Below are 25,397 nucleotides of genomic sequence, written 5' to 3' on the forward strand. Positions count from 1 at the left end.
AACCTCAAATTCTTTCAGTTTTCATACTGAAGTGATAGTTGCTATGAAGTACTGTTATTATGTTTAAAACAGTAATATTGTATTTAAGAATCTTGGTATTTCTTTTCCTTCATGCACAATTTGATGTGTTCTTACAGACAATTACCAAGCATGGCAAATTAGAGAGTAACTTTTAACCAGGTTAAAGGAATTTTTGTTCAACAGCCAACTTCTGAAAGTTAACAAAAGGGGCAATGAGGAAAAAACCTGCAAAATCTCAAAATCTCCACAACTGCACAGCTCCTGGCCACCTCCAACTGCATCTGGCATCTGCTCACTTCTCTCTCTCTCTTGGTCCCAAGGATGGATGCATGCAATTTTAAGAAAGATTGACCTAGACAGAAGGACTTAACCTGCTTGGCATAACTAGCAACACAGGAGAACTTATGGCAGCCTAGAAAGCAGAGAAGAAATTGACATTTGGCTGAGATAACAGGAAGGGCCAACACATAGAAATCACTACACAACGATCTGCTGGAAAACAGCTCTCAGCCAAAGCACCTTGACCCACACGATGTAGCAATAACGCAGAGATGCTTCACCTCTTTTAGATTTTATATGAAGAACTGTTTTGTTTTGCTGAAGCTATCAATTTCTAATTTAATTATGCTGAATATTGAATTCTACTTGTGTAACCCCAAATTGTCAATATATTACTTCATTCCTAAGCCTTTCAGGTCCTTTCCTGTAAGACGATTCATCACAGTTCATTGAATTTCAATGCATTGCCCAATTTTTCTTCTTTGCTTGTGTACCAAAAATTACTTACTGTAAAATACTTATTTTAAAACTCTGATGATGACAAAGATATGTCCCCAATGTGATTTCAAGGATACACTTAAAGGAAAAAAAAACAACCTCAGTAATAAATAAGTTGCGTGTTCATGGGATAGGAAGCAGAATAATTACTCAACTGCTTTAAATAAATTGTGGTACCTAATGTTAATCAGCTTTAGTAACCTCAAAAAAAAGGAAGTGAATGTACATTCATTTATATTCATTAACTATGCAGGTTTTCTATTTTAGGAAAGCAGAGGGGTTATCATGAGATTTTTTTTTTTAATTTCTCCTGCAGAACACCAGTCCTTGGATCAAAAGCATGATATGATGTTTCACTTCAAATATATATTTTTTCAGGCTTCTAAATATTCTCCCCAAAAACAATTTGATTGAAAATTATCTTAACTGTTGATGTACTGAAATAATAGGAAAATTAAATAAATAAGGTTTGAATGTTGGGGGCGCTGACTTTCTCAGGGTTACTTCAAAAGATAAAGGATTTGAAAACTGTGGTGTAAAGTGATGATTCCTGATCTGAAATGATTTTAAAGTCAGAGTTCCAGGGCTTGTCAACAAGATTTTTGATACCAAAGGTCTAAAGTGGTTCTAGGTCCTACTGAACTCAGTGCATCTATCTCCTGTGCACCCCAACACACGGCATGTGCCTGTCTAGGCTCCTGGGGCTTCTGCTGAATGAGGATTTTTCCAGGGCTTCTCCTCAAGGTGGGAGCTGGGTCCCATAGATCTGAGCCTGCTTAAAGATCACAGCAAATAAACCAACAAACCAAAAAGAGCCCCGCAAATATCAAACAAATCTAACAGAAATTCCAGATACGAGAAGAGCAAGACATTGTGTCAGGCCGTGTTATTTTGGGCTGCTCTTCTTGCAAAAGGCAACACGGTGCCAACCACGGGGCTCTGGGCTGCTACCTCCTAAGCATGAGGAAGCCGCCCAGCATGAGGAACATGCCTTGAGACAGGGTGAACGTTTGGTGAGAATGGTTAGACCATTTCAGCATTCCCTGCTGTCAAAAAAGCCCACTTTTCTGTGCCACGGGAACGCCCAGAAAAGCAGAAAAAGGGCACTACTTCCTCAGGATGAGCTGAAAATCTCTGCATAATGGCCTAGCAGTGCAACATTTAAGTGAACAAAGCAGTAAAGCCGGACGGATCAGAACTGCTCAGGAACGACAGTGCTGAGCTTATAAACTTGTTTGTCAGAGGCAGCTGACAGCTGAGGTGGGAACCGACACACCAGAGCAAGCTCAGTGCTTCCTGCCCACTCTGCATCCTCACAACAGGAATTAGAGAGGTCAAATACCGAAGTGTGTATTTGTTTAATGGAAAGTATACTAGTTACTATCAATTACAGCATAAAAATCTTCCTTTAATACAGGAGGAAAACCCTGGCTTTTCTTGGAGTGTTCCATACCAACTGACCTACTGCTGTCATTTACCTGGCAGGCAGGAGAGGCAGAAAACACACCATAAATGCACTAGTGACACGGGGAAGAAAGCCCTCCCCAGTGACAACTTCATGTTCTAAGACAAGAAGTAGAAAATTAAGCATCCCAAATTACCAAGAAAGAATATATTTTTCCTCATTCCCGACCCCCCCCCCTTTTTTTTTTTTTTTTTAAGCAGCTCCCTGTAGGAGTGTAGCAGAGCATCCTGATTTCAGTGAAAGCACTGGGAAATGTTTCAGAGAAGCAGAGCAGCCAAAGGGTCAGGTTATCAGTTTCAACTAATGTAAGACAACTTAAGTGAAAAGTGATGTATCTGAAAGGTAGAAAACAAAATGCAGAACTCCATTATCAAGAAGGTGAACAGGAAAACAGCATACAAATGTATTTGGGCAACTCAGTAGTAAAGTGAAGGGAAATTCACCTAGGTGCTGCTATGAAGAGGAGTCCCAGCCATGGGCTCAGACTGCACAGTGTGCAGGAGTATTCCTCAAGACTACTTGGTGCAACATCAGGTACCTAAACCAAAATTGCTTCAATTCTCCACTGATGTCTATTAAATTGCACTGATCTGGTGGAGCTCTCCCATGTCCCCACAGGTCCCCCACAGACAGCAAGGCACAGGTGCCAGCTCTGAGAGAGGAGCATTTCTGCCTGATTTCCATTTCCTACCAGAAAACCTTATGCTTTGAAGAAGGCTTGCAAGAGCCTGTTGTGATTCCTTGGTACCATCCATGTGGCACAGAGAAGCTGCCTCCCTCCCTCCTAACATCTTAACTGATTTGAGAGCAATTCCTCACCTTGATTGTTAAAGACTAAAACCAAACTACACATGATCAATTACAGCATTCGAAGCCAAGGAGGAAATTTAGAAACCAGCTTACATGGCCAGGCTTTCAGTGAATACAGGCCCTTGCTGAGAATAGTCAGAGCATCTCTGAGCTTAGCGGAGCTGACAGCTACATTTGCAGGACAACTGCACCGTGTACATTTGCAGGGTGTTGGAGCAGCAAACGGGAACTCAATTGGCTGATTCTCGGCACACAGAAGGGTTAACCTTACCTTTCACGACAGAAGTTAACCCAAATAAGGTCTGTGCCATTCAGTCTGAAGGGAAAAGAAATCAATTCTGGTTCCCGTGAGTAGGATTTCACCACTTGATTAGAGAAAGAAATGAATCTTTAAAGTATACTTACAGGAAAGGTATTTGCCATATGCATGAGAGATGGGAATGGCTGCATCCCAAGTTAATGAAATCAAGTCTTCTGTGCCTGTTTGAGGATTTCATCTATTTGAATTATGCAAATATCAAATATAACTTCGTTGTATAAAACTTCAAAATGAGAACGCTATCCGTACACCCAGGGAGGCCGAAATAATATCCCCACTCCCCAAATTTAACACTGATTGAAGGCCAACAAGAGGTTATGATGCGGTCCTGCCGCACTGCGTTCGTGCTGTGACAGTCGATTTAGAGGACATTCCTGCCTGTCAGTAAATAAACGTGAAGTCATTTTAAATTTCACTTCCATTTGATAAGGTTAAAGCAATTCTCTCTCGGAGAAAGGCACTCGGAGGCAGGTTTTCAAATGCCAGTCACCAGGCACACCGGGACTAATGGGCACGCTGGTGGTGGAGGAGGATATCGAGGCAGGCTGGTACAGAGGGCATGCAGGCAGGGGGGGAGGAAAGCAAAGGAGATGCCCTGATACTCAGAGACCCCAACGTGCAGGAAATAGATCCTTCATTTACAACGGGAACCCGTGTGTGCACCATGCTGTGCGGTCCCAGGCCAGATTTCTGAAAGTCTGAGTTTGCCAGCAGGTACTTGCCAAGAAAATGTTGAACCTTATGAACATTTGCTTGCTGCACCTTTCCAAGTTCAGCACCTTCCTAGAGCAGGATGCTGAGTCAGTGCCACACCACAGAGTAACAATCATAACCTCCTCCTTCCAACCCACCAGAGGCCTGGGCTTCGCAACCAGACATCCCTTACCTCCAGGCATGGGCATCCAAACCACAGACTTGCAGAAATCAGCATGTTCTCTGCCCCAGAAACTGAACTAGTTCGGTCCAGCTCTCCAGTTGGAAGGTTGTCCCTGAACACGTCCTTCTCATGATTAGAAATTTTCTCATTTCTGCCTGTGCTCATTCATGGCCCCTGTAGACCTATTAGTTCTTGTGCCAACGCCATCATTTAGATCAATGCAGAGAACATGGTAATATTTTGTAATATCAGAGCATTTGTACTGCAGGACAGTGTTTCCTAAATTGTCAATATGCTCTTTATAATAGAAAGGAATGCATTTAAATGTTGGCTTGGACCAGAAGACAAAAAGAAAAGGGACATTTGAATTTCAAGTTGCTATCAAAAAGCTTCTTAGAATTCAGCAGACGTGCATGGAAGTGGGAATAGGAAAAGTGAAGGGAATCACGACAGTGGAAAGTTCCTATCTCTCTAGACATTCACATTTAACAGTGAACTCCCACGGCTGCCTCCAAGTACAGTAGGTGGGGAAAGTCCTTTAAGAAAGGGCACAAGAGAAGCATTGAAAGACAGATGAGGTACACGGTCCCAAACCCCCACAGGGACAGAGAGGTGAGATCTGCTCTGGCTTTGCTCAGAGGCATCTCCGATGGTCCCTCGTACTCACCAGATGAGCAGGCAGCGGTTTCAGAAGAACTCTCTCTTCCAGCCATCCTATTGCAGGTTACTCTCCTTATAGACCAAATTAGCAAATCCATACTCAGCATGGATTTAGAGCTCCATAAATTCAAAGTTAATCAAGGGTACTATGACTTTGAGACAGTCTCTGAGCTGGAGGGGAAGACTCGTGCATGCTGGAGGGAAGGTCCCTGGCTCCACAGCTGAGAGAAGGGTGACTGCAAACTCCTTGACATAAGGCCTAACTTTAACAGGTCCGGCTGTTTCTGAAGATGCACAGCAAGACTGCTATGCTTAACTGGTTGCACCATGAGGTCAGATTGATTGTCCTGGAGTAACTGCACTGATGGCTGTTCCTGAGTCAGTCTTGCAAGATTTTCAGGTCAGGGTACAAACCAGATCTTCCTCTTTCCTCAGTACTCACTGCCCCAATGTGCTTATAGACAACTCAAAGCTAGACATATTCTTAGTTTTGCTACATTAAACAAGATAACCTAATTTTAGCTTCCATTAAGGTTCATCTCCACATTCCCCAGTCATCTTAGTAGCCCTATTCTCCAGCCTCGATGCGGGTAGTTAGACATCACATTTTGTCAAAAGTTCGAGTTTAAACAAGAATATATTTTAACCCATTACATTTCAGTACCAAAGTTCCTGCCCCAGAACCAGTGTCCGAGTTTTCAAAGGTATGTGTAGGCCTGCAAATACCAACAGAAGCCTTTACAAATCTAGGCAGGAGTTGATATCAATATTATTACCACTAAAATTTAAGTATTCAGGCTTTCACGACAAAAAGATTACTCAGATACCATCTTTTGAATACCTCTGACACAACCCAATCCAGCCGTTTTAGACCTGGGTTTCTGATCTGTTGAATGAGCTTGTGATACAAAGTCAGAAGGCTCTCACTATCTACAGGGCAAGGGCAAACAATTCCACTTGTCCAGCAGGCCCTCTTTTGACTTTGTCCTTCACCACACAACGTTAGTTCTTATCTAATGGTCAGAAATGTGGCATGTTAAAGTTGCACCCACAGCAAAGACTGTTTGAATCTCTCTGTACGTTATTGCTGCAGTACTGCAATCTTTCGTCACCTTAAAGGCTTAATTCTGATCATTGGCCCAGTTACAGCAGCTTGAAGAGCTTTTCTTCTATAGCTATCCTTAAGCATTCCCTTGAGATTCGGTTCTTGAACACCTTAATTCTTAACACCTTTTAGGGACAAATTTAAGGTGAGTTTTCGTTTGGAAATCAGGGAGCCCAAAAGTTTTCTTTACTGCAGAAACATAATGTGAGGCACAGGAAGAAAAAAATCAGCAAATACTGGAGCTCATCAAAAGAGACACATTTTAACTCCTCTAGATTAAAATTAAATGCACCCCAGTAATGTATAGAATTTTTTCTTTACAAGTTTATGGTCTAAGAGTGTGTAGGAAAAATGACAAAAGTTTTAGGGAGAGCATTTCAATTTTTTCTTGTTCAGCCAAATTCCTTTTTCCACCATCTTAAAAAGCATATATTCTTCCTGTCTGAAGGCAGCCACTGATTAATTGACAATTTTGGCATATACAGAAAGTTTCAGGGCAGACATACAGGGACAGACCTAGCACTCATCTGGCAACTCCCTTCTCTTTGTGATAATCCCACATTGGCATCTGTGGGAGAAGGAACAAGCAAGAGGGATTTTCCTGTACTATTCACACCAAGTTTCTGGCACTCAGCACCACGAGGACTTTCCAAAGTAGAGACTGTATCTTGTTCTTGACAGCACTATCCTTCAAGGTTATATTTAATCCCTTTTGGAGCCCACTTTTACATTTGGTCTCCATGACTATAAATTCCACAATTCAAATTTTACACTTCATGGAAGAAGCGCTCAAATAGTTGTAGTTACTGTACTTTAAGGAGTACACATATACTGAACTCAACAGATTTATCTAGGAAGGAGCAATCAGGACAGTCTCCTAACATTCCTTCAAATCAAAATCACCTTCAGCAGCACCCTGTTAGATACAGCACCAAAACAAGGGTGAGCTGAAGGCAGCCCCTCCTTGAGCTACACAAGATAATCATTGCATTCAACAAAAAACAACCTGGCAATATTATATGGCAGAGTAAAAACAAAGCAGCCTTGCATAAATATTATATGAATAGGGACAAAATATTTAGTTTCCCCTCCAAAAAGGGCTGTATCTGAGAAGCTCTTTTGCAGGGTTCAACAACAGATTGGAGCAGAAGGGCTTCTTGAATACCTGTGCAGATGCTACCTAATAAAACATGAGGAGAGAAAGCCATTTATGCTGGGTGAGGACCAGTATAGATAACTAAGCAATTTTGTCTTCTCTAATACACCTTTGTGTCTGGGGTTCTTTACACACATGAGTATAATTGAGTTTCCTGGTAATTATTATGTATGTGCACCTGTTTGCAGGTGGATGTCAAGTGTTGTTTGAGTGCTCATACAACTCTCTCTCCCTCTGCACGTCTCCCTAACAAGCAGACAGCTGGTTTCAGAGAGACCCTCAACTCTAACCCCATCAACTGCACTTCCAACTTGAATACCTTCTTTAAAAATTCATAGAAACAAATATGATAACTGCTTGTAAGAGACAATTAAATATAACAAGCAAGAGAATGGAAACAACTTAAGGAGAAGCAAGGGAAAGTTAGCTCATATCAATACTGGACCTCTTTCTCAGTTTCACCAATCCTTGTAAGTTAGTATTTATACAATGAAGAGGCTTTTGGCAAACTCATTTAATCCATAAAGGTTTGGCCTTGATATTACTCATACATCTGCAACAGAGTTCAGAGAATAATTGCTTTCTCACTTAAGCATAAGACTTACATCTACCAGTACAAACACACGATGCCCTCAAAAAAGGCAAAGAAGGTGCTACAATGTGTGCCAACCATAAGTCGAAATCTTAACTGTTTATCTTCTGTGGAAATTCCATCGTATTCGTTTTTCAATTTTGCTACCTATCCAGTGAAATTATAGGCTTAGGAACTCACTTGTAACAAGGAAAGAGACAAAAATAATCTTTAACCTGTTGGTTGGCAGTTCATCAGTTCTCAGTTTCTAATACAAATTTTGCCTTTAGGAAATCAAGAAGTTATGTAGGATAAAATTGAAAGCTTCATATTACTAATAAATGCTCAGAAATTAAAATTGTCTTCTATTAAAATTCACAGGCTAGCAATCATTGTTTAAAGATAATGGTCTTAACATCAGCTAGGAAAACAAAAGATTTAATTTTGCGAAATGTGGTATAATTGGAATATGAAACAATAGAGGAATAGATAATGCATTTAATTTTCACAGGTGAAGACTTCAATAAATCATGTGTGAACTTGCCACAAATGAGACCCATTTACTAAAACTGGGAAGTCTGAAGAGCAATCTGTGTTTGAGATGGTGTCTGGCTCAGAAGAGATAGCAAGAAAACAGAAAGTGGAAAATTAATGCTTAAGAAAATAGTCTCTTGACCAAAGAATGAGGGCAGTCAACCAGGATCAATAGGACAGGGTTTCCCAAAGTAGGGGTGCTGATTTTTAGCTGAGAACAATCTCCCTCAATTCATTTCATACCTGGATCAACGTCTATATTTCTCCACTTTGATGGAAATAAATCTTCTTGCTTTCTTTTCTGTTCTTTGGAGAAAGAGACAGCTCCCAGGCTTTTGACTTGTGAGAAAACATGCCCTAGAGCGGGTTTGCCATGAGCCAGGATGGGTTTTTCAGAGCTGAAATGACACAGCCCGATCTCATCTCCCCAAATGCAGCAGCCTCCTCCCTGTTTCTTGAGGGATGATACCTGCACTTCCCACCTTCCTTCTCCTAGTGTATACCTAGGGGTGCTGGAAAACACAAGGGCTGAAAGGTATGGGGAGAAGATACACAAATGGAAGGGAGATGGGATGCACAGAAGCAAAGACAGTAGTTGTGTGTGCATGGAGACCGCATCTGCGAGGACAGCACACATCAAGAATGATGTGGATTACACTGGTAGTGAGTTTGCTTCTCCAAGTGTAGTATTTTCAGGGTTAGGTTGTTTTTAAAGCTGCAGACTTCACTTTCAAGCAATTTTTAAGTACTCTAATGCAAAGTGTAATCACGCATTGATTTTTCCATTAAAACTACAAAAGTCTTAAATACCCTGGGGGTACTGGCCTCAATTAGTCCCTATTCTTACATTCTTTTTCTCTCTGCACCATTTTGCCATCCCTCTGAGTAGGAGAAAAGGAAGACTGTCTATTTAAGCCAAAAGCACCATCTCCTAGTACATGAGTCCAGTTAAAAGCAGTAGTAGATAAATTGCTTTCTCTACAATAGAGAAGAAAATTATGCTGTTTTTGCTTATGTTCATTTTTAAATTGCATTGTGGAAAAACGGAAAATATATAGATACCTGGACTTCAGAAGTTTGCCTTGAGTGTATTTTACTGTGGCTATGTTTTGTTGTTGTTGGGGTGTGTTTTTTTTTTTTGTTTTGTTTTTTGTTTTTTTTTTTTTTTTGTTTTTGTTTTTGTTTGAAACAACAAAAGTCCCACAGCTCATCAGAGGAGGCTGGCTGTACACAATTGCCCCTAGAAGCTGAGATCCCTGGATGCAGTCTTTCCATTGTCATCTGCTGAATTGCTGAGCTTCAGTTTTGTGCTACCAGTGTTCGCTAGCATTGATTAGTTTTGCTGTTGACACCAGGTTAATACTTTTGCAGAAAAGAGGAAAGCAAAATTTCCTGAACACCACCAAGTAAATCCCTTTCTTTGATCTCTCTTCTAGAAAGCAACACCTAAAGGAAAAATCTTACTGGTGGCAGGGGCGGGTGTCTCATTCGGCTGAATAATCAGCCCCTGGTCTCTGGGTCCAGGTGTTTCATGCCCCCTGCTCAGCCCCTGCTACTCATTGCAGAGCATGCAGTCTCCTGCTTGTCTTGTGCACTTCGAAGCCCTGCTCAGGGAAATATATAGATGAAGACACCGTATAAAACACATAGATGAAAATCATATCCAGCCTACAATATATTTATCTTCAGGCACCTCTCCAACAAAGTCTCTGAAGAAAGGCAGCTGAGTGGAATGATTAAAGAAATGAACCAAGAGGAGTCGATGAAGCTGAGTTTAAAGAACATGGGCTGGAGCTGTGTTCTTCTGGAATCTAATCAATTAGGTTATTCTTTCAATTTTTGTTCTACCAAGTTTTACCTTTTTCAGTAAGGAAAAAAAAACAAGCCAATTTCCAGCCTACGAAGAAGCATCTAATTTTCCTGTAACAAAAGTCCTACCACTGTCAAGCTATGCAGTGCCTGAGTCATCTCTAGATGACAACCATGTATTTTTTGCAGAGTACTTGAAGTAATTTGTCCTCCTGAAAATCCAATTGCCAAGTGCCTTGCAGAATACATTTCCTTAGTGATCTTTGGAAAGGCTATTTCTACACACAATACCTTTATTCTGAGCAAAATATTAATCTGCCAGCAGTAGTATATCAGGGGGGAAAAACAGTGATCCAGCTCAAGTTTCAAGAGATCTTTTTAATTTCTGACTCAATGTTTTATCTATCTTTAGCTTATGGCCAGGCTCAGTTGTGTCCATGGTGTTTGTAGTGGCATTTGGGGTTGTGATAGAATAGCCTCCCATCATTTTAACAGCCACCACCTCTAGCTTTTCCAGTCTTTGCTCATTGTATTTGGATTTAGCGGGAGGGACTGCCTTTCCTTCTGTGGAACTCACCAGAGTCTCAGCAAAGCCTCTAATTTCTTTTACTCCATAAAACAGACCAGAAGCTACCTGTACCGTACCACAACACACGAAACCAACACTGCTACCTTCTTCAAGCTGACACTCTGTGTATCTGACAAACATATTAAAGTATTTGACAAAAGGAAAAGCCACGACACTGCCTTTCTCAGACAGAGACCCTGCCACTGGTTATGATCTGTGCAACAATTTCATAGCAGCTGGATTACTCTGATCCTTCCCTCTTCTGGAAGAGAGTGGTGGGATGGCTGGACATCTCGTGGTGGCCAGGAGACAGAAAAGCATGCCAGGATGCTGGCGGGCAGGTGGCGAAGTGCCCCCAGCACCTTGCAGCCCCTCTGCTGCACAGAGAGGGGAGCGCTGCTCTGAAGGGCATGCTGGAAGCACATAACAAAGAAAAGCAGTGCATATAGCAACACTAAAGGACTTTTCAATTTCAATGTATTTACCATGGTAGGCCCGAAACTGCTTTATACAAAATAATTAAAGCCTTCATCCGAAGCACAAAACTGAAGCTGGCAAGGGCAATACCACAGAAGCTTCAGAAGTGGTAAATTTTCCATCTGGGACAGTCAAAACTCGCTTCATTTTTAAGTACAAGTTCAGGCCAGTCAGATCTAAGCACACAGGTGCTTTTGCATAAAAGCAGCCTTATATCAGTGACCGGACTAGGAGGGAAGTAGCTGAGGCCCGCACGGCTGGCACGGACCTGTTGCCGCTGAGGTGCGCCCCGGCGGCGACTGGCACAGGGCCTTGTCCCACATGGCTCCCCTTAACGACTGCTGGAGATTAGCAATTAAGTTAATGATTCCTGAAGATTTTTAACTAGCATAGATTCAGCTATGTGGTGCCCTCTTTTACTAACGTTAATAATTACTGCACTAGCTGGGTCTCCCTTTTGCAGGACCCTTCTGTCACATTCCCTCCCTTTCTTTGCCGTGACCCAGCCGAAGTCCCCAAGACTCAAGAGCTCCCTGATGGGGGCAGGTGGCTCAGCTCAAGTGTTGGAGCAGCCAGAGGGCCCCAGCATCATCCTGTGACCATTTAGGTATCTCTCTCATCACCGTCTGGCCCTTCGCAGTCCCAGCACAAAGACAAGAGTGTCACGGTGGGCTGAGAACGAGGAGGCTTTAAATACTATTAAAAACTTGCATTTCATCAAAGTGCCATCCGCCCAGTATTTTCAGAAGCACATTTACCTATTCTGTTTCTGCTGCTGGAGGTGAAGAAACTTCTATAATCAAGTGCTGCCATAAGCCACTCAAAAATTAAGTCCAGCTATATTTTCCTTGCTGTTGAGGAGAGTCCAGACTCAAGCAGACCCATGCTGCCCTTCAGTAGAAGACAGATCTGCTGTCCCAACATGAGCAAAGCTGCTTTAACAGCTATGGAAAACCCACACCGTGTCACCCAGTCTGATCTGCCCTGCTCATATGGATGGGGTGAGCCACTGGAGGCACTGGAGTTTTACCACCTCACTCAGAAGATGATCAAATAAATCACATGCACAGAGATTGCAGGAAGCTTGCCCCAGGCTTTCCGAAGCCCCAAATGCCTAATTTCAGGAGCAGGAGCATTAAGCAGAGCCTCCTTACATGTACTATCATATCTTCCTCGAAACCAACAGCAATAATGGGAAAGAACCTGGAAAGAGCAGCACTGCACAGCCCAGTTTAAAAAAACAGAACTGATTTTCTCCAAAACACTGGGACAAATCTGCATTCCCCCACTGGGGCAAATCTACCAAAATTTGAGCCGAACAGCCCCTGGAAGTGCTCCCTCTCCATCACCCGGTGCAGAATTACAGCGACTGCTGCACCAGTCTCTCCTGTTCACCACAGGCATGGTGAGGGCAGCAGAGACAGGAGGGTCAGACATCCCTACACCACGGACCTCAACACCCAAACCAGCCTCTCCAGGGTTTAAACCAAAGGACTGGACCCTTGCAGACACCCCCTTGGAAGAACCCCCCTTCCCTCGTGAGCTCAGCCTGCCCAGTACCACGTGCTCCCCTCTTTTAGCCCCTCGTCCCCCTCCTCCTCCACCCCAGCTGTGGTGTCAGCCCGGCCGGGGCTCATCCTGCAAGCACCAGTGCCTCCCACAGCACACAGTCTTTCAACATTTACAATTTGTTTTCATGAATTTTCTCCAGTGCCTCACAATAACGTGACACTAAAAAAGCACCAGTTCCTTCTTGTGTCTCTTTCCACTTAGCTTTTTCTCATCGTCAAGAGATTTATGAATTTAATCTCCGTTTTGGAGAACTTATCACTTTTAACAACTAGAAGAAGAAAATGCTAAATTGTTTTTATTGCTGTTAGATGTTTGAAGACATCTTGCTATATGCTGTCATTTACATTTCACATTAAAAGTGAAATATGTTGTAAATGAGCAAATATTTGTTTTAATTTGACCCATCTGTTAAATGAAAAACAAAGAGGACTTCAAAATCACTATATTTAAATTCAGCAATTTGTAAACAATTTATATGTTCATTTCTTCTGGGTTAAAACTGCCCTAAAGCATCACTCTTATGAAATCTCCAAATTAAATTGCTTTGCATTGTTCTCAGGGATGCAAGCCACAGTTTCTTCCTCTTCAGTTTATTAATTTATTTCCCAACCCAAGTTAATTAGCAAGACTCATATTAAGAGCCATTTAAAATACGCCACTGAAATCATTTCAGGGGATTCACAGAAGTGTCTACTGGCTCCAGAAAGCTGAGAGCAGAGAAAGCGTCAGATACCGGTGGCAAATTCCCGTAAGATAAAGCAACTCACTTGTCCTTTCATTTATTTATTTTTTTTAACACTTCTGCAAGCAGCAACGGGTCTGCCCTACTCCACACTAGACTATCAGCAAGCAAGAAAAATAATCAAGGAGGGGAAGAAAAGCCGCAGTAATTTACCTTCACCTCTCAACCTGACTAGAACTTGCTACAGGATTTGGATCTTAGACTGGACTTTAATGTAGCTGTGGGTGATAATTTACAAGGAGAGCGAGATCCACAGACATTTAAGGATCCCACAGTAGCACTTAACTTAAAGAGCAAAGCCTTATCCCTTTTTCAGCTCTGTGCAACATGCTGCATTTAGCTTCAGCTGTTAAGCTTCCAGCCCAGAAGTCAGTACTTTCGGTGGACTCAGGTATCAAGAGCCCTTTTAATCATCCTGATACGGGGGCTCTCGTCCCTGACTAATAGATGCCTTGTGCGAGGAGACGATTTCTTCTTCAGATGTGCACCCTGGGCACGCGGAAGAGCTGTGTGCAGCCTGCAGCGTCACGTCTCCCATCTGGAGGGTGACGGCGGGCACAGCACGCAGCTCCAGCCTGTCCCCACGCCTGAGTCACAGGCCTTGTCTGACAGGTTTCCACCACACCTGCAGCAGAAAAGGTGCTGGTTGCACCCTGGACTCCTTGCCCTACACCCTTCCCTACCCCAGACCAGGGCAGAAGCAGGACTAGCTGAGGAAGCAAGGGATTCTCAAGTCATCACCATCAACATAAAGTTCTAGAAGTGGGCAGATCCACAAGTTTCAGCTCCCCCTCTGCAATATCAAGCAGAGCATCAAAAATCAACACAGGAATCCTAGGTCTGCTGTGCATTCCTACACAAGATGGTTCATTTATTATACCCGGTATCGTATTAAGCAACCCAACAAAACAAGAACTAGCTGTAATTCAGCCAGGACATGATTAAGGGTACCTCTAAGAGCATCAACAAATGTGGAGACTGCATGGATCACTGCCTGGAAAGAGTCCAAGTTGGTAAAATGACAGCTTGATTAGTTTTTGTCTGACAAATGTGGCAAGAGAGATCAGAATCAAACATAATTCCAAGGTTATAGGCCTTCAAATAAAACCGAGAAAAAAATCAAAAAGGGCAACAGCAATTTGCAAGACCAGATCAGCTGCCCAGCCCAGCTCCCTCAATGCTCGGATGCAACACAGCCACGGAAAGCTAAATCAGTGCACTTCAGGGAGCATCCCCAGTTAACAGGGACATGCCTTCAGAGCAGGACAAGCTTTATATCTTGCAAGACAGTCTGCCCTCTTATTAAGGGCCTTACTAAATATGCATGTATTTGTAATTTAATGGGAAGACATGCAAGTAGAGCTACTTTATGTCCAGGCAGCTGTGGCTATTGCTACCACAAAGGTCAAGCAGCAACATCGTGTTACCACTATTGCTGCACGTAGACACGCAGTATAATCAGGCAACATAAATGTTAGACAGTAAATGGATTTTTCCTTTTGTCTTCCCTCCCACCTGTTCTAACAACAAAAATAGTCAGAAACATGCAAAGAAATCAGGTTTCTTAAATATGTCATTGCAACCAAAAGTATGCCTCTCCATCTCGGACCAGTGTCAAACCATACATCCCCCATTTGGGGGGGGGGGAATTTGGTGAGGCAAGATGCAGGCCTCTGGTTTTCCTTCCTTTGTGGGAAGGGGGCAGGGGAGAAGAGGCAGAGTAGAAGAGGGATCTTACCCAGGAATAGAGTGATCTGTCTCCTGGAGCTCTTGCCCTCCGAGCTCTCACTTTTCCTTAGGTACTGCTCCTGGTGTCCTAGGTCACCCTTCACCGCCACAGTTCCTTTCTTGTGGATCTTCAGGGCCTTCATCATGCTGTGGCACATGAAGGTGACACACCCCAGCACTATGATGTACACACCAAAAGCAGTGAAGATGCTGGCCTGAAAAACAGGCCACTTGGAGGAGAGGCTGGTACAGATGGTCATGTTGTCCGTAGGGGGTAACTGGTGCCTGGGAGTTGGCTTCATGCAGCCCATCGTACTTTCGTAGCCCTCGATGATTTCCAGGGGATATTCTGTGCCCATGGCAAAGAGCAGGGGCAGAGCCACGATGACAGATGTCACCCAGACAAAGGCGATGAGCAGCTTCACTGTGCGGGGTCCAGAGAGTGCCTTGAACTTGAAGGGGTGGCAAATAGCCACGTACCTCTCAAAGCTAAGGGTGGCCACATGCAGCACGGTGGCATAACTGCAGGCTTCAAAAAGGAAACAGTAGAGCTTGCAAGCCACATTGCCATTTGGGGTGCCGAAAGGTCTCCAGATGGCGCTGAAGAACTCCACAGGCATGCCAAGCAGGATGACCAGCAGGTCTGAGCAGGCCAAGCTCACCATGTGATTCGTGACCTCCTTCTGCAAGTAGCCTTTCTTCTGCAGAATCTTGGTGGCCTTGATAGTGATGCTGTTGCCCAAGATGCCTGCTACAAAGATGCAGATGTCAAGAGAGGCCATAGTGATCTTGATCCAATGAGACACCTCAAACTCTGGGATATGAGTGTGGTTAATGCGATGAAAACAGTCTGAAGAGGATGTCTGTCCTTCCATGAGCAGCCCCTGGGACGATGAAGAGGGAAGAAGAGCCTCCCTGATGTCCAAAATGACAGAAAATAGATCCTTTCTCGCTTTGCCCTCTTCACCAAGACACACAGGTCAGAACAATCAGGTACAATGAAAGTGTCTCAACTAGACACACCTGTGGGTTTTGTAAGCAACAGCAGCTGAGTCAGTAATCTGAGTGGGAGAGAAACTGTCTTAGCTCTTACCAATCTGTAGCAAAGCTGCCATACTCCAGCCCTCTGCGCTGTGAACTGCACTCCTTTCAGCTCTTGCCTCTTCTGTGAGTGAAGGCAGTTTTCTGTCCTGACCACAGCAGGAGGAAGTCAGAGTTTCTATGTGGTTATCACTGGTCTGTTAACCATTAACCTAAATCTTGGTTATCCCTATGTACTGATAGCAAAGCACGCTTAGAGAGAAAAGAAAAAGAAAAAAGAAACTCCCAAGTCTGAAACACTTCCTGTAACAAGAGCTCCTTCTCAGGGACAAAAAGAGGTGTTTCCCCGAGACCTGTTAGGTTGGTGGGGTGAGGCTGAGTGTGTGTGCACAGGCGCTGAAGAGAAAGTATCTGCTCATGAGTTTAACATTAACCATTAACCATTAACTTTACTTCTCTATGTGGTGACACCAACATGCTTTGCTACTTTAAATTTCCTTTCGTGAAGATCTCGGTGTCTGGTGCAGCAGTGTTTGTTGTGCAGCTTCTGTGGCCATGGATCCATTTACGTCAACAGGAGGTTCTGGTTTTTCATTGCTGATGATGAATCTCTTCAGAAATGATAAGCTGAACAAGATATAAACATATTGATCGTCTCCCTTTAAATTTCCATCTTCTCATGTTAGATAACAAAAATAGTGAAGTTAGCAGTCCCAACCATGCTGGTGCTTTCTAATAATCAGGAGTAGCAGGGGATGAAAATGGACTTCCCTCTCCTGTGTCTCACCCCAGGGAGAATGAATTTAATGCACTCTTTAGTTTTAGTTTCAAACCATAGCACTGAAGGCTCCCAAGGTAACCCCTGGAAACATTTAATTAGAGGGTGTGTATATGGATTAGGAAACCTTTAAATTACAATGCAAAACGGCAGAACAGCTTTTGCAGCTATAATCAAGAGAGGCCCAATACAGTGATCTGTTCCAATACCAAATCTAAGAACAGTGGGTTCACAAAGTGATTTTTATTAACTAGACAAGCTCATGTGACACTTTCAGCTTGTAATAAAAGAGAAACATTAGAAAGCTGTTATTAAGCAGTCTCCTCACATTCACTGGTTATCACTGTACCTCAGCAGCCCAAGTACATAATGAACAAAAGATGCCCAAAACAGGATAATCAGCACCTGTTCCTATGCATTATTTATGCAGTCCTATTTCAGAAAAAAAAAAAAAAAAAAAAAAAAAAAAAAACACCTCAAACCTTGCACAACTTCAAGCCCTGTACTCCCAGTCATCTCTCCTTATGTTTGATAATTCACATTTGTTCTGCTCAGACAAGCTTTCTATTATTACCCAATTTCTTTCACTTAATTTTACTTTATAAAAGTGTGAACAAAGATTACATATGCATGACTGAATTGTGGAAATGAAGCTAATTAAAATTTGCTGCTTACCATCAAAGGGGAAAAAAGGAGAGAGAGAGCAAAAGAGAGCAAAGAAGACCCAATTGGATTAGATCTCCCCCTTTTTTCCACACCAATTATAAAATGCAGAACACAGTTTTGCAGTTTTCAATATTATCTTTAGAACATACACAAAGTTTATTAACTTTCTAATAAAAAGCTTGTGCCACAAAGGGGATAGGAAGGAAAGAGATGATTGTGGTTATTCATAAAGGGAGGCCATTACAAAAAAAAAAAAAATCTTACGTAAGTTAGTGGAGTAGATAAACCAGTGGTGAGTATTCTTGAGATGGGTATAAAATCCCTATCATGGGTTATTATAAAATATATATCTTTCTTGAGGGAGACATTTCTACCCAACTAGATGTGCCTAATGTCTCTTTGTGGCACAGAGGTTGAGAGCTCATGGTCTTTATCCTGGTAGATATGATACCAGGTTATAATCTTATGATTTGTGCAATGGTCTAATTTTAGGGTTTTTTTTTTTTGAAGTTTCCCTTGATATCTCGTAGCCCTGAGTACCCACAAGCTCATTTTTTTGTGGTGTTGTCTTTCCCTTAGCAGCTCTGAAAGTGCCCGTGGCCTGTGGAGCTGTACCTGAGAGAAGGCCTCGGGCTGCCCCGCCATGACTCAACATCAAGGCCTCAGCCCCCTCACCAGAGAAGTCAGGAGTACTGCGGACAAACATCACCATCAGTCTTTCTAAAATCAGCACACATGGCTGCTGCACACTGCAGGGAGGGACTTGGCAGCCCCTGGATCAGACAACGGTGTCCTGAAGATGCAGATTATGTGGGCACGGGGCAGCAGGGGGCTCTGCCCTGTGCTCACCCACATGCCTGCAGCAACATGGTTGCTGGTATGAGCCGAAGAGCAGTGGGAGCCAGAGGAATGCAGAGAGGGAGCACAGATTGTTGTCACTATAGTATATAAGGTGATTTTTCACTTTCAGAGATAATAAAGCTGCTGTGATCAGCCACCCTGGTCTTTTATCCAGCAGAACCTACAAGGTTTCTTGCAAGGCCGTTTGCTTTCTTGCCTGGTTGTTGGATAACACCCCGATGATGGGGCAAAAACGAGCAGGGTTTTATGGCTCGACCTTTGGGCTATTGTGCAAAGCTCACCTGCACCTCATACCCTGTACCTGGCTGAACTGAAGGACGGAGGAGCCACGGGACACTCAGGGCTCGGCCGCGTGCCACCTCATTAAAAGCCACATCCCCCAGACTCCTGGTGAGGTTGGGCCCCCAAAAGTGGCAGCTAGCACAAGTTGAATCTGGAAATAATCTTAGAAGAACCAACTCATTTGACAGATGCTGTTGCATTTTATGTAAATGGAGTGTAGATTAACCTTTTCCAGCATGCAGGGGTATCGTACAGCGACTGCTTTGCAAACGCACTTTCTTCCCCAGCTGCGCAGTGCCAGCGTGTGGATTGGCACGGGGTGCCCAATCTGCAGGATCACTGCACGGTTATTTCTCAATTACCATCCAGCACGGGAGCCAGGGTGCTCCGATTGGCAGACAGGCGCTGCCACGCTTGCATTATCTCTGCAGAATTATTTCTCGATAGCCGTGTTGTGAATATGCAAATCCACCCTAATTGGCTACGCTAATCACACTGCTCTGACTGGTTTCTGTTCTCAAACTGTTCGAGCTACTTGACAGGAACAAAGAAAATACCTCGGTTTCTTGCTTCCTTTGGATGAAAAACTCTAAAACTTAAATGAAAAAGGAGAGCTATCTCAAAAGCAAAGAAAATGAGGCTGCGCAAAGGATTAACTTTTTTTTTTTCAGATAAAAACACATTGAGTTTTTTTCCTTGCTAGTCTTTACTGTTCTCCATCTCAACAAACCTCTTGTCCTTAGAATAGCTGAGATACCTTTGTCTTGCAAGTATTTGTTTAGAGGAGGTGAATCCTGGGCTTGTTCAATTCTCTTGGAAACACAAGGTAAACAAAATGAGATTGCTGTTCTGCAGAAGACAGCTACTCTGATCTGCACAGACAGAGGGGAAAGTGTTGCAGGAATAAAAGGAAGAAATAACACAGATAAAAGTGAGGAGCCCAAATGATATTAAATGTTTTAAAAAATCAATTTGCCAGAGACAGCTCATGTTGGTTTTTAAAATTATATTCCATTAAAAATATAAATAATTAAAGACTGCATTCAACTAACTCAAGGTTTCTTGCTGTTTTCTTGATATCTAACAAACCTCTTCTTTACTGTTAAGATTCCTTTGTATGCTTCTGGTAAGTTATTCTTGAATGCTATTCTCCTTCTTTGGAAGTCTATGATGTACTTACTAATACAAGTAAGTACAAGTAATTTGTGAAATGCATTACTTTTTAATTTCCTAAAGAGTTCATTCTTGGGCAACAGAGTCTTAACAATTCCCATGCTGTTAACTGCTCGGCTCCTTTTCTTCTGACAACTTTAGAGACTGGGTTATGCAATCAGGGCAATGGATGCACTGTGTAACCTGCATATCCATAATTAATTCTCATCTAATTAGATTACCTCTAGAAAGGTGACATATGGAAAGCTGCCATCTTTTATTTAGCTATGTACAGAGTTATCTGCTGCAATGCCATCCTCTTGGAAGATCATATTGTGAGCGTTTGCTCATCTGGAGGAGAGAATGGGTTTGCAAATATGCTTCCAGGATACACTGTAAAAGTGATCTCTGCTCCAAATCACTCCATATAAATAAATAGATCAAAGCACTTCACTTCTTACAGTGTATTTTACAAATTGGCTAGCAACAAGAGAAGAAAGTGTTGACAGTGAGACTAAATGGTTTATCCAAGACACAGAAAATCTGTGCAATGCCTGAGCCACCTCACTGATACCTGGATTTTCAGGTAAAAACTTGCAACAGTCTACAAAGCAAAAAATGTATTTACACAGCTCTTAACTAGTTGCCTTGGTGGTTTTAACAGATGTTAATTCAAAATAATTAAAATACATTTACAGCAGCAAAACACGTACTTATTGTACTAAGTTGTATCTTCAATTGTTGAACAATACACCACCTGCTTTCCAATCACCTTGGTAAATTAAAGACATTCAAGATGTTCAAAGCCTTCCCTCAAATATGTCACTGTCTAAAGTAAACCAAATGCACTAGGATGTCTGTGGATTGCTGTGATTAGGCGGGAGTGCATTTCTCTGGCAAGAAAGTGAAAGGGTTAATTTTTCACTTTTGGAGTAAGGTAAGAGGTCTGCTCCTCTCCCTCCCTTGACACTGCTGTAGCTGTTAGAAGGGGTAAGAAAAAAAAAAAAAAAGGCCAGCTGCTGTGTCCCCAAATGGTGAGATGCATGAATAGAAGGACTGGGAAAAGCAAGTCTCCTACTGGAGATAGTTGATACTTTTTGCATCCTTTGGGAATGAGGCACCAGAGGAACTGAGTTTATTTATATCCCAGGATTGACAAAAGAACTGTAACTTAAAAACAAACTACACGTATAGACTAAGCCCAGCTCCCAACAATCATGAATCGACCATACTGAACACATTTCCTGAAATAGCGCGTTCGGACTCCCCTTTATCTGCAGCACAGTGGCACCACAACACAACATCTGGTTCAAGAAATTACCACCATGAGCCTTGGGGCACAATCCCCAGCATGCTGAGTGAAATCTCATTTTTCTCCCTGTAACTTCTGTAATGCCTTGTCCAAATAGGTGGCAATGGCTTCAAAATACATGCCAAAGCTCCTTTTTAAGAACATACTTAGTTCCCCATGCCATATTGTTAAGCTGACAAATAAAATTTCTTATACACAGTTCATTCTTCCAATCCATCCTTTAATAGAGGTTCATCCTTTTGGATCTTGTTGTGCCATTGCGCTGGAAAAAACTTCAGACCTCTCTCTGAATGTTGCCTAAATATATCAGATAGAAAGAACTTCTGCAGAAATGTGCCTTCTGATAACCTGACTTCACCATAACTTTTTTTATGAATCTGCAAGGTCAGTAACCTATGGAGATGGTCATCACAAGCAAATAAAAAAAATGCAACTCAGAGTACACTCTCTTCTTTGTTTGCCAACAAACCAACTAGGAATTATCTAAAAATGTTGATGGTTCACTCTTGGTCTCTTGAAAATTCTCTTTATAACCATATTAAGCTTTACTATTGCAAGGAGAAGCAAAAGAAATGGTTTCTTTCTCCCTTCTTGTGCTTGCTACCTTGTCATCATCAGCACTTGCACTCCTATGCCCAGCCGAGCTATTACAGAACCATTTTGCTTCTCTTCAAAACTCAGCTGATGGGGTTTAGCCTGAAGCAAGCTAATGACGGCTTTTTGACCTGCATCTAAAGAATCCTAGCAGCATGTCACCGCAGCAAGAGTACTTCTGTCACCTTGTTCTTTCTCATTAACAACACATACATGATGCCAAAGCTCAAAATAACCAACACCTCACTTTCAGAAAATTGTATTTTATCATTATATAGCTCCTTCTCTTGCAGGAATTTCAACCAAACTAATTTTAAATAGCTTGTAAGAAAAAGTGGACTGCTTCACCTACTGCTGAAATGATGCGGCTACCTCTGGGTAGAGCAGGCAATTAACATTACACAGCAATTTATAGGTGTAGGGGATGCCACATCTGGGTTTCTAAGTAAAACACACAGAATCCATCAGAGCTGCAATTTGGCCACAACACAGGCTTCGTTTTTTGTTCTCAGAGAAAGCACTAAGCGAATTTCAGAAGTTTTAGCTCCCAGATATGCCATCACTGCAGAGTCTGTGAAGCACTGAGCCCCCATTTACCCAGCTGAAATGCCAGGCTCCAGTTGCTTCTGCTCTCATCTGTGCCCTCCGCATGCTGGTGCCTATCACCGGGGCTTCCTTGGGCGGGAGATCCGTGCTGCTGCATGCTGGGCTGCTCCTCTGCCAGGCACACAGCAGCCAGGAAAATCTGAGAAAGCTTTGGAGGACAGCATGTGCAGGAATGTGGAGGCACTGGCCCGGGAGCAACAGGCAGTGAAGGCTCATCAAGGCTCACCACCTCGTGTTGGGGCTGTTTGGACAGTGCCCTGCTCCCCGTCAGTCCCCAGGAGCTCTGCGCAGCTGCTGCCCTCCACCAGCACTGAGCAGAGTCCCAAATTAGCTCTGTGGCAGCGACACACTTCCATACCCGCCGGGTATTGACTGGGAGGATTGCACTTTTTCTTCACTGCGTTTTAGCTGTCATTGAGATGCAGAAGCAAATATAAACAGTGTAACGGGGCTGTTTGGCAATTTCGCACTATATTGGTAGCTCGAAGTCAAGCAAAGATCTAAAACAAACAAATGTGAAAGTGAGTTGTTCTAAATTTAGAGCACAGAATTTACACAGGAGTAGGCATTTGTGATGCTTGCCATGTTTATTTACTTTATCCCTGCACAGTGGCTGTGGGGGGTGTTCCTCACTTGCTTTGGCAGTGTTATTTCATCTGTGTAACTTCCTTGACTTCTGAAATTCTTCTGCTGAAGACTGACACTGGAAATGGCTGCTCACTGTCCTACAGACCCAAATCTTGAAACTGAACATGGAAATAAATAGGAAATAGGATCCCAAACTGTTTTTTAATGGTGTTTTCACCTGTGTTTATGTGGTACCATATTCTGCCCAAGTGGTTGTCCAGGTACAAACAGAACTACCTCGCAGTACAAATATATGATCAATAAATTGTGGTGACTTCCCATACTGGGTAAGCAGAGCTCTTCTATTTTGGAAAAATACAGAAACTCCTTTGTCTGGAGCAAACCAACTGCTATTATGTAGTTTTTGAAGCATGAATTATATAAAGTTAATGTGAAAATATTTTAGTTATCACTTTTTTCTCTTTGCTTTCTGGATCTGTAATTCTCTCCCCCTCATTTCCTCCCCTCTTGACAATATTTTTATCCTTGTTCTTTGGTGTACTGTTCCTGCTAGGAGAATATGTGCTTCCAACAGCTGTAAATGCCAACCTGCTGCCACAAGGCCCACCCTGACATCTGACACTATCACCCCAAGATTGCCTTGTGTCAATGAAGATCTTCCTCAAAGGAACCACAACCTGATTAATGCCAGTCTTAGGAAAATGTGCAAAGTATTCCTGCAGCCCTAGGAGTACCTATTTCCTTCTGTCAACAAAAGGGCTCTCTGTGGGTCCCTGCCCATGGCAGGGGGTTGGAACTACTTGATCTTTAAGGTCCCTTCCAACCCAAACCATTCTGTGATGCTATAACACAAATAACAGCTGCAATATCTACAGCCCTCTGTAGAGAGAGCATGTGAGGAGAAGTGAGACAAATACAATCTTTGTGTATACATCAGATGATAAATGCCACATTTTGTGAACGTTACTTCGATTGCCCAACTGTTGGGTGACATTTATTTGTAATTGTGGCATGCGGTCTCAACTTCAATTTGACCTAAGAGCTATCAGGAAGAATCACTGAATGCAGAAAAGGGCGAGCAATACAGACTGCTTAAGAGTCATTAGTTTTGCAGGACATCCATTCAAACAGATAAAAGATTTGGCTCTAGACCAAAGGAAATAATTCTTCCAGGGTGGACTTTGCCTGGTTTGGACCTAAATAAACATTTGATAAAGAGAAGAAATTATCAGAAGACACTATCCTAGAAACATAGTCTCTCCAGATGTTAGCTCCAGATAGTACCTAGATAGAAGGAACTGGAGTTTGTAAAACTACAAAGTCTTTACTCAGATTTCTGTGCCACCTACAGGAAGAAAAGACAGTCTAGGAAGAAAGATTCCTGGGGCTGCAAAACATGAATCGAAATCCTAAAAGGGTGCTAAGTCAGGAAGGTCTCCTAGGAAGTGTTTTATGTGTAGGTGGTTGCAAGTTTTAGAGTCTGTCTAGGGTTTTGTCTATGTGTAAGTTATATTTAAAAATGAATTTGCGAAATCTGCTTGAAACTTGTACAGAGGTCTCCAAATGAATGGTTGACTCGGGAATTTTGCAGCTGCAGTGCAGCTCTGGAAGCCACGCAGGATTTAAAACAAACTGCACACCAGTTTTCTCCAGGAGAAATGCTTGGTAGAGCATCTGCACACAAGACTGTGCTTAAAGAGACAGAGCCAAAGACTGCTTTTTCACACAGAAAACATGAAGGATCCCTGCCCACGGAGGTGGGTTGGAACTAGATGGTCTTTAAGGTCCCTTCCAAGCCAAACCATTGTACAACTCCATGGTTCTGTCAGTGGGAAGGATGCTGCATTTCATGAACCTTCTCCTCTCCTGGGTGAGGTGTTTGTACTCACAATTTCAAAAGGAAATAAGCAAAGCAAGAAATAAACAGGGTTATCTGGTGGGTGTCAGAGAATAATTGTTATCTTCCATTTTAGACCATGCTCAACAGACTTGCAGTAAGAGATTCTTAAACTTGGCGCTTACCTCTCTGGCTGTAGGCCTGGCACCCTTGGCAGGCGATGCTGAGGTTTTTCTCCTGCTTTGGGCTGATGGCAGGATTTGTAGGAAGTCCCAGACTGAATGCTGCTGCTCTGCAAGTGCATTAAATGTGAGTATTTTGTCTTTAGCACCACTATGGGATGAACCCAGTGAAAAGGAGCTGAGAAAGTGCTAAATGTGGTCAAAACAGCCATTTCCTTTTGTTAAGTGAAAATACAAGCTCTTTTATTTGTTCACTTTGCTGTTATTGACAGATAATTTGCCTCCCACACTGAAACATTTTGGAGTA

General features: G+C 42.7%; 1 protein-coding gene and 1 long non-coding RNA gene across 2 annotated transcripts in view; one reads left to right on the forward strand and one right to left on the reverse strand.

The window, feature by feature from the left end:
* Positions 1 to 17,469, reverse strand: part of GPR39 (G protein-coupled receptor 39) — a 73,364-nt gene extending 55,895 nt beyond the window's left edge. The window contains exon 1 of the mRNA XM_084523654.1: positions 15,202 to 17,469. Coding sequence (XP_084379780.1) covers positions 15,202 to 16,066 — 865 coding nt within the window. The 5' untranslated portion in view covers positions 16,067 to 17,469. The remainder of the gene's footprint in view (positions 1 to 15,201) is intronic.
* LOC311438786 lies at positions 16,292 to 18,969 on the forward strand. The gene is made up of 2 exons (XR_014694318.1): positions 16,292 to 16,427; positions 18,256 to 18,969. It is a non-coding gene; the product is annotated as an uncharacterized lncRNA (long non-coding RNA).
* The last annotated feature ends 6,428 nt before the right edge of the window (positions 18,970 to 25,397 follow it).

This window comes from Aythya ferina (genome assembly GCF_964211825.1).
Source record: "Aythya ferina genome assembly, chromosome: 6".
NCBI lineage: Eukaryota > Metazoa > Chordata > Aves > Anseriformes > Anatidae > Aythya > Aythya ferina.